The sequence below is a fragment of the Anguilla rostrata genome, chromosome 3 (genome assembly GCF_018555375.3).
Source record: "Anguilla rostrata isolate EN2019 chromosome 3, ASM1855537v3, whole genome shotgun sequence".
NCBI lineage: Eukaryota > Metazoa > Chordata > Actinopteri > Anguilliformes > Anguillidae > Anguilla > Anguilla rostrata.
In genome coordinates, this window is record NC_057935.1 from 14,552,853 (window position 1) to 14,568,595 (window position 15,743).

General features: G+C 40.0%; 1 protein-coding gene across 1 annotated transcript; it reads right to left on the reverse strand.

Moving 5' to 3' along the window:
- Nucleotides 1-759: 759 nt before the first annotated feature.
- Nucleotides 760-15,425, reverse strand: mchr2b (melanin concentrating hormone receptor 2b). The gene is made up of 2 exons (XM_064326425.1): nucleotides 14,678-15,425; nucleotides 760-5,159 (listed from the first exon to the last, which is right to left on the reverse strand). Exons 1-2 carry the CDS (start codon nucleotides 15,082-15,084, stop codon nucleotides 4,511-4,513), a joined length of 1,056 nt encoding a protein of 351 aa, XP_064182495.1. The 5' UTR covers nucleotides 15,085-15,425; the 3' UTR covers nucleotides 760-4,510.
- Between the last annotated feature and the right edge of the window lie 318 nt (nucleotides 15,426-15,743).

Sequence of the window (15,743 nt, forward strand, 5' to 3'; positions counted from 1 at the left end):
GCTTTATGGCTTGTTATGCAAACAGAACCAGTGATATTTACACAGATGGGGTCCAGGGGCAAACAAAATGTTATTTTGACTTTTTCATGGTTCCAAGTAAGCTTGTATAGTCATGATTTGTATTTAGGTTAACAACGCTGTTCTATATTTGTAATTTCTTATAATCCCAAAACCACAGCTTTGCAACTACATCATAAACATTTTTTATGAAGGAAATAGCTTTAAAGCTTTGTAGCCAGACACAACAGAAAGGATACAATGTTGTCATCGACTATATTTATTATCAACATTATTTTGCTGGCTTGTAGTGTGTGTGTGTGTGGCAGGAGGTGGGTGGATTATTTATTGTCTGGTCTAAAGGATATTTACACTTTAAACCTACAGTTTCATTGCAGTGTGCATTCCCATTTTCATCCATGCTTTATCAAAAAAATAAGTGAATATAAAAAAATGTAATTGATGTCACATGTCTGTGGAACCCTCAGGGTTAAAGGTCCGAAGTAAAGACAAATCTGTTCCGCTGGAAACAACTCTGAGGGCCCCAGGTTATTTTAGGCCAGTATGAAAATGTGTCACAGGTTGAGAATCGGGATATGTTATCAGATCTTGATTGTTGTTGATAATTATCAGGTGGTCTCTACATGTCTGTAGTGTACAAAGCCAGAGTAAGGAAAACCAAATAAATTTTCCGATTGAACAATATGGGCTTTTCATACGAAGTAAGACAGTGGACACGTGAAGGAACCATTCAATCAACTGTTCGTTTGAACAAATCTTTTATACATATGGTAGCATTTACACATTCTTTGCACAGATATTTTAAGCGCAGACTACCTGTTTCGCACAGACACAAAACAACTGGAAAATCAATGGAACGGAAATCAATTCAATATAACTTAAAACACTAAACCCTTTCCCGATCTTGGCTGTGCTACATCAAGACACTGAATCATTTGCTGTAGGTAATCAGAGCACTAATTTAGTCAGGAAAATGGCCAGCATTGTTGGGCTGAATGGCCTGTTCTCATCATCATGCTATGTTAGGTTATGTTATTTTATGTTATGTTATGTTATTTTATCAACATCAGCAACAAACATTCCCTGACCACATTACATAAAACCGCCAACATAACTTTCATTTTCTCTCAGCTTTCATTCACCCTAAGACCCCAGGTAATTTTAAATCCGAGTTTGAGCATCAGAAGATGACTCTAGCAATCAAGCCACTCTCGTTTAAAAAAAACAAAAAACATTTAACATAGATATATATTTTTCCCCTTCAATTTTCTCATTCAATTTTCTTCAATGAGTACAACAAACACATGCCCACATTTTCCTTTGATTTTTTTTTTTTGTGATCCATTACTGCAGATAATTTCACATAATGTAATAATGGGTTTGCATGGCATTCATTCACAGAATGATCACCACAAAATAAACGAAACAGTGACAAAATATCTATGGTGCAGAGTTTGAAGTGACAGAATTTCCACATTTTAAAAAAAGTTTTATAAAAGGTTTTACTCCATTGCAACAACACAAGTAACATAAAAAGACGGGGTAGTTCATTGCTTGAATGTGATGTTTGCGTAATGCTGCAGTGAACCTTTTCACAAGTTTGAACAGTAGACGTACAGGTTTTATTAGTGACACATATTTATCTCGTTATACCATAGAAAGCTTGCCTGAATGATGGACTACACTCAAAAGTACGCTTCCAGAGGGCAAATAAAAGTTAACAATAATATTAACAACACATTAACAAACAACGAGAACAGCAATGTGAAATACAAAACATAGGCCATGGTGTGTTTATGTACAGTGTATGAATAAGTATTTGCCCTGTCCCGATTTCCACTAATATTGCCTAATGTCATACTGAATGGCTTCAGATCTTTAGACAAAATGTAATATTAGACAGGATGGAAACCTGAGTAAACACAAAACACATTTAAAAAAAATGTATTTAATGAAAAAAGTTATGAAAACCCATGAAAATGTAATTGCATAACTTAATAACTGGTTGCACCACCTTTAGCAGCCATAACTGCAACCAAACACTTCATATAATTTTGTATCACATCGCTGTGGAGGAATTTTAGCCCACTCTTCTTTGCGGAACTGTTCTTCTAAATACTTCCTTGTAGACAAATTGGTACATTTTCAAGCATGAACTGCTCATTTCAAATCCTGCCACAGCATCTCTAATGGGTTCAAGTTTGGACATTGCCTAGGCCACTGCAAAAATTTAATTTTGTTTCTTTTCATCCATTGCGATGTGAACTTGCTTTTGTGTTTTGGATATTAGTCTTTCTGCATAACCCAATTATGCTTCAGCTGCAGCTCATGGACAAATGACCAAACATTCTCTTAAAGAAATTTCCGGTACAGAGCAGAATTCATGGTTCCTTCAATAATGGCAAGTCATCCAGGTCCCAAGGGAGCAAAGCCTCCCCACATCATCACACTACCATCACCATGTTTGTCTGTTGGTATGGTGTTCTTACTGTGAAATGCTGTACTTGCTTTATGCCAGACATAACAGGACTGGTTTAATCCAAAAGGTTACACTTTTGTCACATCTGTCCATAGAACATTATGGGTATCATCCAGGTGCTTTTTTTTGCAAATGTGAGATGAGCATTGATGTTCCTCTTAGTTAGCAGTGGTTTCCAACTTGCTACTGTCCCACGTTTACACGCTTTCATATTGTGGAGCCATGAACACTGTCCTAAGCTGAGACCAGAAAGTCCTTTGGATCTTCTTCTGAGATCTTTGTAAATTGTCGCTGTGGCCTTTACGCAAGCAACTCCTGGGAAGATTCACCACTGTTCCAAGTGCTCTCCATCTGGCAATAATGACTGTCACTTTGGTTCGTTGGAGTCCCAGAGCCTTAAAAATGGCTTTGCAACCCTTTCTAGACTGATATATTTCAACAAATTATTTTATCATCTCAATTAAATTTAGTTAATTGATGGATTGAGTACCTAAGGGGGCAATTACTTTTTCACATGGGTGATATGGGTGTTTGATAACTTACACAGATGGGGTCCAGGGGGAAACAAAATGTTATTTTGACTTTCTCATGGTTCCAAGTAAGCTTGTATAGTCGTGATTTGTAAATAAATGAAATATAAATTTGAAAATGTGTTTTGTGTTTACTCAGTTTCCCTGTGTGTAATATTACATTTTGTCTAAAGATGAAACCATTCAGTGTGACAAATGTGCAATAACAGCTAATAATAGGAAATCAGGGAGGGGGCGAATCCTAATTCATGGCACTATATATATGTGTGTGAGTGTGTGTGCGTGCCTGTAGGTGTGTGTGTGTGTGTGTGTATGTAATTGTATCAAATGTATACAGTACAGTCAGACTGATGTTGAGAAGTTCTGCCTTTGAGAGATGTATTAGGAAACCCAAGTCACATGGTACAATATTTGGCTCTACCACCCCCTTGAGGCATTGGAGAAGAGGCAGTGATTGTTTTACCTGTTGTGAATGTGAGCTCTGTGGCTTCAACATCCATGTGAATCCCTAACCAAGAAATCTTTCTAAAAACCCACATTAAACAGTAGGGTTGGGGTTTGCTTCCCCTGCACACTAGCAAGAGCAGATTCTGGAGGGAGGGGAGGGAGGGGGGCAGGCAGGGGGGTCTAGCAGACTGTAGATCAGTGGTTCTCAACTCGGACCAGAAAGGACCGGTATGGGTGCAGGCTTTTGTTCCAACCAGGCAGTTACACACCTGATTCTACTAATCAACCTTTGGAGTCTTTACTAAGGACCTTGATTAGTAGAATCAGGTGTGTAACTGCTTGGTTGGAACAAAAGCCTGCACCCACACCGGCCCTTTCTGGCCCGAGTTGAGAACCACTGCTGTAGATGTATCATATCATATCAGAGAGGACATCCTTTAAGCTGCCATAATGATGGTAAGGAAACACTTCAGGTGGGAATTAAGGGATCAATGTTACTGCTTTGTTTAGACAGAAGCAATATTTTCAGTTGAGGGAAAGGTTACAGATTCCACTTACGGTAGCGGTAAGAGAACTCCTTTGGCTGGCAAAAAGGAGGTAAGGACATACATGGCTTTTAGGATAATGTATAATGGAGATATATAGCTAACAACAAAACACCACCACAATGGATCACATCCTACTCTGCTGTTTTGGCTGGGTGTGCACTCAATGCTTCAGCTAGTGGTAAGGGTCCTGTTTTGGGTGGTGTTGATGGGGTAAGGGGACTGTTTTGGGTGGTGTTGATGGGGTAAGGGGACTGTTTCAGCTGATGAGAAGGGTACTTTTTGGCTGGCTGTGAGGGTGACCGGGTCCTGTTTTAGTTGATTGTGAGATTGTAAGAGTCCTGTTTTTCCTGACTGTGAGTGAGGATCCTGTTTTGGTTGTAATGGAGTAATAATCCTGTTATGGCTGACTACGATGGAGTAAGGGTCCTGTTTTGGCAGACTGCGAGAGAGTAAGGGTTATGACTGGCCGGCGGCACAGCGGCGGATGGCTAGACCAGCGTACAGCGGTAGTTGGTCTCCGCGGTGACCGCCGAGCTCTGGTCGGCCTTCACCGTGGTGCCCTTGGATGAGCTCTGCTTGCCTCCCCGCATGTCCCTCCCCCGGCAGATGCGCTCGCGGTAATTCTGCGCGAAGATGAGCAGCATGAGCGGATTGATGCAGCTGTGCGAGTAGCTCAGGCAGATGCTGACGTTGTAGGCGTAGATGAAGGAGCTGGTGGGAGACTGGATGCTCAGGTTGATCACCTGGATCACGTGGTAAGGCGACCAGCACACCAGGAAGATGGCGATGACCATCACCACCGTCTTGGTGGCGCGCTTGGCCCAGACGGACTGCCTGCGCTTGACCCTCCGCATGGAGCGGAAGATGTGGTAGAGGGTGAGGGAGTAGAACGTGCTGATGATGACCAGGGGGATGATGAAGCCAATGGTGGACTGGTAGAGCGTGTACCAGTACATGTCTTTGGGCCCGTGAGGCAGGTCCACGATGCACATCTCCACCTGCTTCTTCCGCACCGTGTGCGTGTACAGCATCACCGGCACCGTCAGCAGGAAGCTGGTCACCCACACCATGCCGTTGATCACCATGGTCCACCGGATGGTCCTCCTTTCTGAGGTCGGGTGGACGATGGCGACGTACCTGTGGTGGCGGGAACAGAGGAAAGCTTGTGAGTAAGCTGACTTCAGATCAGTTAGCAGGTTGGACAGAAGAGAGTGTGAGCAATTCCACTTTCATGAAGACTGACGTCAGGTCAGTCGACAGTAGGACAGACAGACATAAGCATGTGAGCAGAAACTGCCCTCGGATTAGTAAGGACAAATAGTGGCAATGTTTCCAGACAACTCAGACACTGCCCTAAAACATAATGCTAGCTAAAACCTGGTAGAACAAATCAAATTGCAGAAGACTAACTTCAAAGACGATAACCTTTGTTTCAAGACACTCTAGAAATAGGGTCTGAAAATGAAGTCACAGAGAGATGTCTAGACTAGACAGACAGAAGAAAGTGTCTAGTAGCTGACGTCATGTCAACATACAGAGAGGATTTATTTTCTCCCTTTACTGGTTACTCAGGGTAAATCCAATAATATAAATACTGGTCTCAAAGGTCAATCTGAACATAAGGTCATCTAACAGAGCCCTGGAGAGGGACAGATTTAATGGTTTCAGGATAAGAAACCTATGCTCTGGGGTAAAAAGTTTCTTCCAATTTCCTTGAATTAAACAGTACATAAATTACATCTTGCTTTATTAATTTATTGTCATTCTCAAGTGGCTCAGAACATGGAAGGTTATTTACTGAAATCTGAAACTGTGACAAGTGAAAATTTCATGTACTTTCAAAACCCTTTAGGCATAAATGAAAATATTTCATTATTTCATCACCACAATGAAACAAAGTGTAATGTATACCGTCCGTCAGCATACTGTTTTGCAAGACTAAATATTAGGCTTGGAGGTGAGCTCTGTACATATCAATGCACAATTAACTTCCAGATGCATTTTCTAATTTGTTATGGGGGACATAAAGCTGATTTAGGAGTGAGAAAGGGTACTTCAGTTTGTGTACTGTCTTAAATGACCATTGGACTGCTTGAATTCTGTTTGGAGAACATTCAGGCACCACATTAAGAACAAAGTTGATTTTCAAACCTGAATTGAAAATACACTCTGCAAGCTCTAATTTGCTTACTTGGCAGGGCAGCAATGGGCTCTTTGAAACGGCAAATTCATGTTCTGCTAGAAAACAGGACAGATTCAATTAAGGCTGTCGCTACTTAAAGCATGTTCCCACTTAACAAACATCCGCAATGCAAGATTCTCCTGCCAACTGGTGAGCAGGAGAGCAATGAATGTCTGAGTTCCCCTCTAAGCCAGCATCCAAATATCTGTGTACCCCTGTAAACCAGCATCCAAATATCTGTGTACCCCTGTAAACCAGCATCCAAATATCTGTGTACCCCTGTAAACCAGCATCCAAATGTCTGTACACCCCTGTAAACCAGCATCCAAATTCCACAGACGACCTGATGCAAAAAGGTCAAAGCCATTAAACTAAAACACAAACCCACAATAAACACTAACATATCCACAATTAGCCATTATCGGATTAGCCTGTAATTGATGACCTCCTCTTCAATCTGTAATAATAGTGAGTTATTATGACTGAATAAATTGATCACATACTGCTGTTAAGGTTATTTGGGACAAGTAAAAATAAGTCTCTTCTAGATGCTTTTTAAAAATTATTATTATTTTTTAAATCTGAGCATGTCTGGCTGCACAAGCAGACATGACAGATCCACTCCACCGACTGGATTTTTTCTTCTTGTGCTTATTTAATAATCCATTTCTATTGCATAGCAGTGCTTGTGCATAAACATGTTGAAACAGTGTTTGTTATTGCACTTAGGAGCACCGTAGGCTTCTCTGAAACCTTTAGAGATAGAGAGTCCATATAAAATGCAGGTGTAAACAAAACAACTGAAAGATAGCAGCAATCAAAGAGAAGAGGTTTTTTGTCAAAGTTGCCAAGACAACAAGGAAAATTGACCACATTAAATGCAGGTGCAATCAAAGCAACATTCTTTTGTCAAGAAAAAAAAAGAATCCTACTTATCTCAAAGTTCCAATTATTGTAATTACAGAGGTAACAAGGAAACCTCTGAGGCTGAGATTGGTTAGCATAGAAAGATACATGTTTTTCTCTTCAAAGACTCTCTTCCTGGAATTTCAGTAGAAAGACTGATTCAGCACGAGTCATACCGTGCTCTCCTGAATCAAATTCTTCAAAATCATAGAAGAAAACCTCAACTTAGCTGGGGGAAATGACTACAACTGTGGCACATACCACTTTGCTGTAATTAAGAGGTTCACGCTGAATGTATTCTAGGTGATACAGAATTTTCGCACATAGCCCTTAGTAATGATAATATTTTGCTCCTTTAATAAACCAAAACTGAGCTTCTGTTACTGCAATTGCAGTGCCAGTTCTAAAAGTTATAAATGACAACAATGCAATGTTGACATATAAAAGGGTAGTAATACATATGCACTTCACTGTATATTCTTCCCTGGTGAATATACAATGCAGTACATATGTATTTGGACAGTGACACAATTTTAGTTGTTTTGGCTCTGTACTCCAAATAAAATAAAACAATGAAAATGAGGTTGAAGTGCAGACACCAGGGGAAGAAAGTACAGTCCTTCATTATAGCCAGAGAGCCAAGGGCAGGTAAATGTGGTCTGCCCCATATTGCTGAGGTTCTCCTTCTATTTTTTACCTCTTTTGCACACCTATTTCACACACCCACAGACGCACGCATGCACACACACACACATACACATGCATGCACACATGCACACACATCCACCCACCCACACACACACACACACACATACACACGTGCACACTCACACACAAACGCATGCACACACACACAAATGCACGCACACACACACATACACACAAACACAGACACACACACACACATCCACACACACACACACACACACCACACACACACACACACACACACACTTGATACAGCAGTCATTCACTGGTGCATCGGTTCAATCACCGTGTTCCTGTCACCACAGAATTATGAGGGTTCAGAGCTAGTTCAAGGCAAACGATTTCCACAAACCAATTTTTATAAACTGAACTTCTGGCAGTTTCAAAGCAACTTTGCCCTTCATAGTTCCACTGCATCTGCGCTGTACTTGTACTGACATGGACACAACAATTACCAGCCTTTATTGTTCCGTCCTTGCACTTGCGCTTAGCAACTGCATTCATGTCCTTAAACTGTGGCCATTTTTGTGAGCAGGAGCAGCTGCTGATAAAGCTAAACTGTGCTACACGGTACTGGCTGTTCTTTATACGCTCTTTAACAGTTTGTTAAGTGCAATTTGCAGAAACGTTAGCGCAGGAGCTCGGTCAAACCGCTACAGACTCAGCGCAGTGCAGTTATTGATGTGGGTGTCGTGACTTCTCTTAACATAATGATGCGTACTCCTGCGCTCTGCCCCCAGGGAATGCAATGGTAAACATAATGCCGTAATACGTAATGACCAAAATAATACTGTTGCCATTTGTTGGCTGAGAAGACAAACTGGTTTCTATTAAGAAGTGCTGTTCTCTGACCCTAAGGAAAACCAAGTGAGAAATCTGGACCCAAAAAAGGAGCAGCTAACGATTCAGCCACTGCCGTGTTCAGTCAGTAAGATTCATGCTTTCTATGTGTCCCACAGGTATTTCAGGAAACAAAGTGATATTTCATTGCTGAAAAAAATATTACTGTGTGATGATCTAAGTGGTATAATTTGTGTAATGCTTTACACATGGATCCCATGGGAGTGAAGGCAAAACTTCCATTTTGGGCAGAAAAGTTATATTTAATACATGTAGTGGTGTTGGCGATATATTATGGCTCTGTCCTTCTGAGTTATCTACCACAAAGGCTGAGCAAGAATTTCCAATAATGAGGCACCAGCCAATGAATTAACATGAACAATTATGCTAATAATAAACAATTATTTATCAATATAATAATCATTCATAATAATAGATCTAATTAATAATAGCATTATTAATAGCATATTGAAAACATGCTATTAATAAAACAATATTCATGGAAGTACTGAAATGGCAGATTCATTGAACACTGCTAACTTTTCCAAATAAACTGAACAGAAATTACCCTGTAAAACTGAAATAATGTTTTAACTGAATAGCTGAATATTTTAACTGAGTTCTAAGGCTGTTGCTGCTATGTTCCTGGTGAATTCCAAACAATGCAAAAAGGACATCAATAAAATCCAGAAAAGCACATGTTGCGAATGATCTGGACACTTCTGTAGGAAACAAAAACTGTTTGCCGGCCAGTGTCCAAAGTCTGCCCATCCCCCAGGCTAGGTTACAGAGAAAAAAGTTAGCATTTATCATTTCTAAAATGCAGGGTATTCATCAGATCAAAATAAAAACTTTCTGGGAAGATAACCCACATAGTAAAAATCTTTCAGCAGAAACTGCCCTTAAGGACAATGTCCCAGATTCTGCCAGAATAAGAGCTCTTTTAATAATGGTCGGTTTTTGGATTACAATCCTTATCTATGCCCCAGCAATGAAGTATCTGTTATACATGCACAGAAGAGAGCCTCTGCTTTTTTCTGACTCTTTTTTCTATTGTTATCTACACAACCATCTCTTGAACCAGATGACTTATATTCATTTTTGTTTCATGAAAAAGTCACATTTTCTTCAACTTTTTTATCCCTTGGAAATATTAGAGGTTTTAACTCTTTAATGTGCAAAACATTATTATTATTATTATTATTACTTTACATTTCTTTTTAGTAGTCAGTGTTAATCCTATTGCATCAAGGGTTTGCAGATTATATATACCTGTGCATTAAAATATACAGGTACACCCAGTACAGAGTTTAGAATACATTCAAAGGGTATTGCGATCATTTAAACACTGGGTATTCAATAAAAATACATTCCTGGCAGTGGATTATTTTTGTCTTTCATATTACATCGGGCTAGTAAGAGTCAGACGAGGAAGCGAGGAGTTCTAAAAAAACCCAGAACATATTAGATATGAGGACCACAATTTATGCGGTGATAAAACCAGTACACGTAAGAATGAGACAGATACAATCACTACATTTAGTTCAGCGGTGCAACGTTTAAAATTTAAATGGCTTGTGCATTTGTTTGCTGGGTTTTTGGCATTCTGCAATCTCCCCTACAGGAGCTTTGACATCTCCAATGGTCCCTTCCCTCTACTCAGGTGCAGTTCAAATATTGCATTTGCTGTGATCTTTGCGATTGAATCTGGATATTAAAGTTATCCAAAGCTGCCAAAAATATGGGCCGCCTCAACTGCGCGTTCAGTTAGTTCACGGATATCATTTTTATTTCTCTCTTTTTTCCTCCCCAGATGATGGTAGAAGAAATGTAAGTGAGGTCAGATTCCCCCCAACAAATTTACGAGAGCGCTTGAACCTGTGCTCTTTTCTTCCCTTCTTCATAGGACTCCGGGTGTCTGTATGTTTGCTCAAAACCAGACATGTCAATTTACTCAAGATTTGAATTAATAGACTGTGTCTGGTGTCTGGGTTTACTGAAGTACTGCTTCTTCCAGCTTCAGAAACATTACAGGCATATTAAATGAAAATGACTGACACGGCAATATTGCATCCGTCTAAAATTACAGATGTGGTCTGGTATCTTAATTGCTGTATTACCAGTAGTCCTTTTTGATGCTGGTCTGGTGAAAATAGGATTTACGCATCCATGTTTACACATGTGTAAGCATAAGCATCCCCAGGGATGTGCCTTGGATAAAACAAGTTTGACGGTGGCTTCAGAAAATGCTGACATGTGACTCCGGAATGATAAAGATATTTTCAAACAGTAGCACCGAACACAGTCACACAAAAGTTTTAAGTGATATAACCGAGGACTTTTGCACCTGCAAATACACCAATACACACACACACAGGCACGCACACACACCCTAGTACTGAGTAATGACATAGTTTTATCACCACCTAATTTTATTTTTTAATCACATTTCGTCCTGAATAATACTTGTGAATATGATCACATTATGTTTATTATGTTTAAACATATGGTAAATGGTACTGGTAAGTGGACTGCATTTATATAGCGCTTTTATCCAAAGCGCTTTACAATTGATGCCTCTCATTCACACACCAATGGTGAAAGACTGCCATGCAAGGTACCATGGTTGGGAGCAATTAGGGGTTGGGTGTCTTGCTCAGGGACACTTCAACACACCCAGGGCGGGGGATCAAACCGGCAACCCTCTGACTGCCAGACAACCGCTCTTACCTCCTGAGCTATGCTCACTTTATATTTATGCTGGCGTCATTACTCAGAAAAAGGTCTTCTTTCTACACTTTCCCAGAGAGAAGTACACTTACAGTTTACATTCCTTTTTACATACACCCCATTTATATGGTTGTGTATTTACAGAAGTAATTAATGTGTGGTACCAAGGTATAAAGCATAATGGCAGTGCCCCTGCTGGGAATCCAACCAAAACCATAGAGTTACAAGCCCGGTTTCCTCATCGTAATTCTGTTCTGCCAGCCATCTGGTAAATAAGCTTCTAAAATAATATGAATATTGCAGAACATCTCAAAGGATGTTAACGTATATTAATACATTTTCAGATTACATTCAGCAAGTCTTTCCTGACTCAATGAGTCAAATCGTGAGATGATCTTATTTTAATAACTTTTAGTCTCAGAAAAAGTCATGGGTGATATGAGGATATATTGAGCAACATTTTCTTTTATTCATTAAACATTAATTGATTTCCCAGCGAATGCTAAAAATTGAAATTTCCTGTTGCTTTGATTTAAAATGATGAGATTTATGAAGGGAGGTAGCAATATTAAAAATATCTAAAAAATAAAATAAAATAAAAAAAGTTAAGCAAAAAAGCAGTAGTATTTAATATACAATGTATTGAGTAAAAAAGTTTCTAATATCTAATTATTTCAGCATCAACTTCAAATAAATGTCAAACAAGAAATTCATTTAAAAAATGCAAGCAGGATGCTTACTAATTACTATTTTTGACTGTATTGCATGTCCAGCAGGTAAATGAATGCATTCAAAAATAAACTTCCACATGTAAAATACATTCTCAGTGCTACCTGAGGTTGATAGCCCCAGAGACCCGGTTATAATAGGCTGTATAATTGGCTAGGGAGGGAGGGTTCTGATATCAGGGCATTCCCTGCTTCGGCCTGTAAGAGTGACTGCTTTGATGCAGTCCTAGCACTGCTCAGCTCAGCCAACGGCCTTCGGAGAGAAAAGAAACAACGGCTGGCCAGGTGCATCTTGGGAGAGTGTGCTAATCTGCCTCCTCAGACTGATGAAGTTTCGAGTGATGCTCGATTCGAGGTTAGGGCTAGACTACGAAACCTTGTCCTCATTCAGCCATGTGTATATTATGCAGCGCACACTGCCTCCGCTGTGACTTAACACCGACATGTCCATGTGCTCTAATGAAATGACTCCTTTAAAAGTGACATTTCAGCAAGTTGCTCTCAGAGCACTCTCACAATATGATACACAGGCTGTAGAAACCACCATAAATTAGCTTTACAAATATGGTAATTGGATCAGTCATTCATGAATTTACACATTTGCCTCAACCCTAGTGAGAAATGCACCATACATTTTACTGAATGAAAAATGTCGACTTGGGTTACTCTTGGGTAAAAAAAATATATAAATAAAACAGCCAGATAACTTGACAACATAACATTGACAACATAAATTGCCTCAAAATGAAATTATCTGTTTCAAAACAAAAATAGGGACAGAGGTCCAGTTAAATGTTAAATATTACATTTAAGAGGGTAAGAAGGAAGCCTTTATGTCCATAGTGGGTCATCATGTCTATCAGAGAAACCACAGCTGGTGAAGAGGTAGCTTCACAGTGCAACGTTCAGTCTTATATCAATGCTCACAGAGCACATTTCACTTTACTAGTGTACGCAAGCCCTGCAGGGCTCATATAAACTGTATATAAAAGGTCCATTGCACTGTGTAGGTAAGTAGGGCAAGTCTTTATAAGGATACATCATAATTTATAAGGATACATTAGTACAAAATTTTACATTATTTTATAACTTAAATAACATAATTTTTCAAGTCCCCCCCCCCCCAATTGTCATAATATACAATATGATTTTATCACTCAGGAGGTGTTCCACGTGCATCATTTCATAAATGATATAAAATCAGCAGTCATATGCACTATGTTAATAACATTAGTAACCAGTGCCACAATCATAACAATACATGCTAATTAAGGGTTGTCTGACCAGCCCCTGGGTCAAACAGGGTAGTTCCATAGGTGCAAGTGAGACTGAACACATTCCGTTGATAGCCTGTGTCTTACTGCTCTCTCAGAAGGTTTTCCCTCGTGTTTTAATGAGCTTGTTTTAATGAAGAAAGCCCCCCACTTTTCCAGCTGATTCATTATCACTTCATTAGGGATAAAAATCATTGTCGGGAACAGAACCTTGGTTACAGCAAAGTGATTACTGGCCTTGTCTAGTTTTCTTGTGTTTGTTTGAGCTAAAATTACAACGGAGGACTCATTAATTGTACAAATGTAGTCTTGTGTTGGGGTTTGTTTACCCTGACAAAGAGCATTCATTAAATCAGAATCCCACCTGCTGATTATGACTACAGATTTTAGGGTTGGCTGTTCCACCAGGCAGCATCAGATAATTTAATATATCAAACTCATAAATGAAACAGCACAACGAGTATCTAAATTATGTTGACGCAGGCCTGTGTTGCCCTCCATGCAATTTTATAATTACACCAAATGCCACCACCATTTACGTCAGATTTCTGTGAGTAGGACGTAGGCCTACTGTCACAATATTAGTCTGAGTACTTAGCCTAGTTGTCATTAGTTTTTAATTGGATGATTTAGGAATTTCACCACAAAACCATTCACAATCACTGATAATAATCCTGTATATCTGAATTGTGAACAGGTGAGGGGGTGATTGGCTCAGGGTTTCCACACACGGGCGCGCACACCCGCACACAAACACACTGTCAACTATACTTGATAAGGACAATAAAATACGTATGGATGTGTACACTGTTGGCTACATTAAAAAAACATTTTGCTGTGTACAGCGTGAGCTAAACTTATTGTTAATCTGCAGGCCCTTTAAGGACGTTAAGAAATTGGAATAGCGTCAGAAGAATCAAACACAAACTCAGGTCAAACACCGAAACGGGGATAGCGTCGGGAGAATGAAACATAAACTAAGGGCAAACAACGCACACATGCTGGAACTTACTTCACGGGCTCAGCCACGGCTATATTGGATTAAAACAAATCGTGCTCTATTCCTTCTCGATATTCTGTCGAGACTTCGAAAACAAATTAGGCTATACATCAGGGTAAGTTTCGGAGTAAGAGATCAGTTGAAAACGAGTGTTTTAGGGTTAGGCAAAACCTCAAGCATTTGGCAACAAAAGTCTGTCATCACACTTCCAACATTACATGACATGCCCAAGTTACTGTGTGTGTGTGTGTGTGTGTCTGAGAGAGAGAGAGAGAGAGAGTCCTTACCTGTCTATACATAAAACAGTTACAATTCCCACGGTTGTGAACTGATTGCTGACATCTACAACCATCACCGCCTTGCACATTAAGTTCCCAAACACCCACTGTTGGTCCCTGACCAGTTGGTGGATTGTAAAAGGCATCACCAACAAGAAGAGCATATCGGCGATTGCCAAATTCAGCACGTAGATGTCCGACACCATTTTTTTCTTACAAGTCGCCACAGCGTAAATCACTAAACCGTTGGCAATTACACCTATGGTGCATAGAATACCGTACACGGACGGGAAAACGTGCATAAACGACGCCACATCGATAACACTGTAAGGCGATTCACTTATGTTCGTACACGAGGTTCTGTTCGAGTCGCCAAGTTCTTCGTACTTGCAGACGAAGTCCGCTGTGCCGTTCATCTTCACTTCTTCAAGCAAAAGTTCCAAATGATTGTTTAACAAATTATGTATAGCCTATATTATGTTAAATTCGGCGGGCAGCTGCCAGAATAAACACGGATCATATCCTTGGCGATTATGTAAATAATCTGAGCACACAACTCTTTGAAAGCCCCGGACAGATTCGGCCACTGAGGTACAAAGCCGAAGACGTTCAGGGATTGCGGCTCCTTGCAGTGTAGGGTCAGATGCCGTGAATGCCTCCTGAGGAGTTAACTTTGATCCGCGCGCACCAAAAAGCAATAAAGCCGCATATGCCTTGCGAATTTGCCGCGTGACTCAAGAACCGCCTCAGATGCTGGCTGAGTAGACCCTAAGCAGAGAGTCTCCTCCCTTCCAGGATGACTGCAGACGTGCTCTCTTGGAGCACAGGGTTACTCGTGATTACTGAGGTAAACAAATATTGGACCGACAGAAAATTCAATTGCTTTAATATCTCTGATAGACTGAGAGGTTATGTATCAACTGTAAGTAGTAGAGGTATGGTCAACAGACTCCTCAAAATAGCTGTCTATTGGCCTACCCTGTTTTATGATCTATAGACTTACCTTATATACAGGTCACATTACTACACCAATATTTCATTTAAAATTTGAAGTCTTTTGACAAAGGCGAGGCAA

Coding starts and splice junctions, on each gene's coding strand:
- mchr2b (XM_064326425.1), bottom strand. CDS start 15,084: ATGAACGGCACAGCGGACTTCGTCTGCAAGTACGAAGAACTTGGCGAC. Junction 5,160..14,677: donor ACTGTTTTATGTATAGACAG/GTAAGGACTCTC, acceptor CCGCCACCACAG/GTACGTCGCCATCGTCCACC.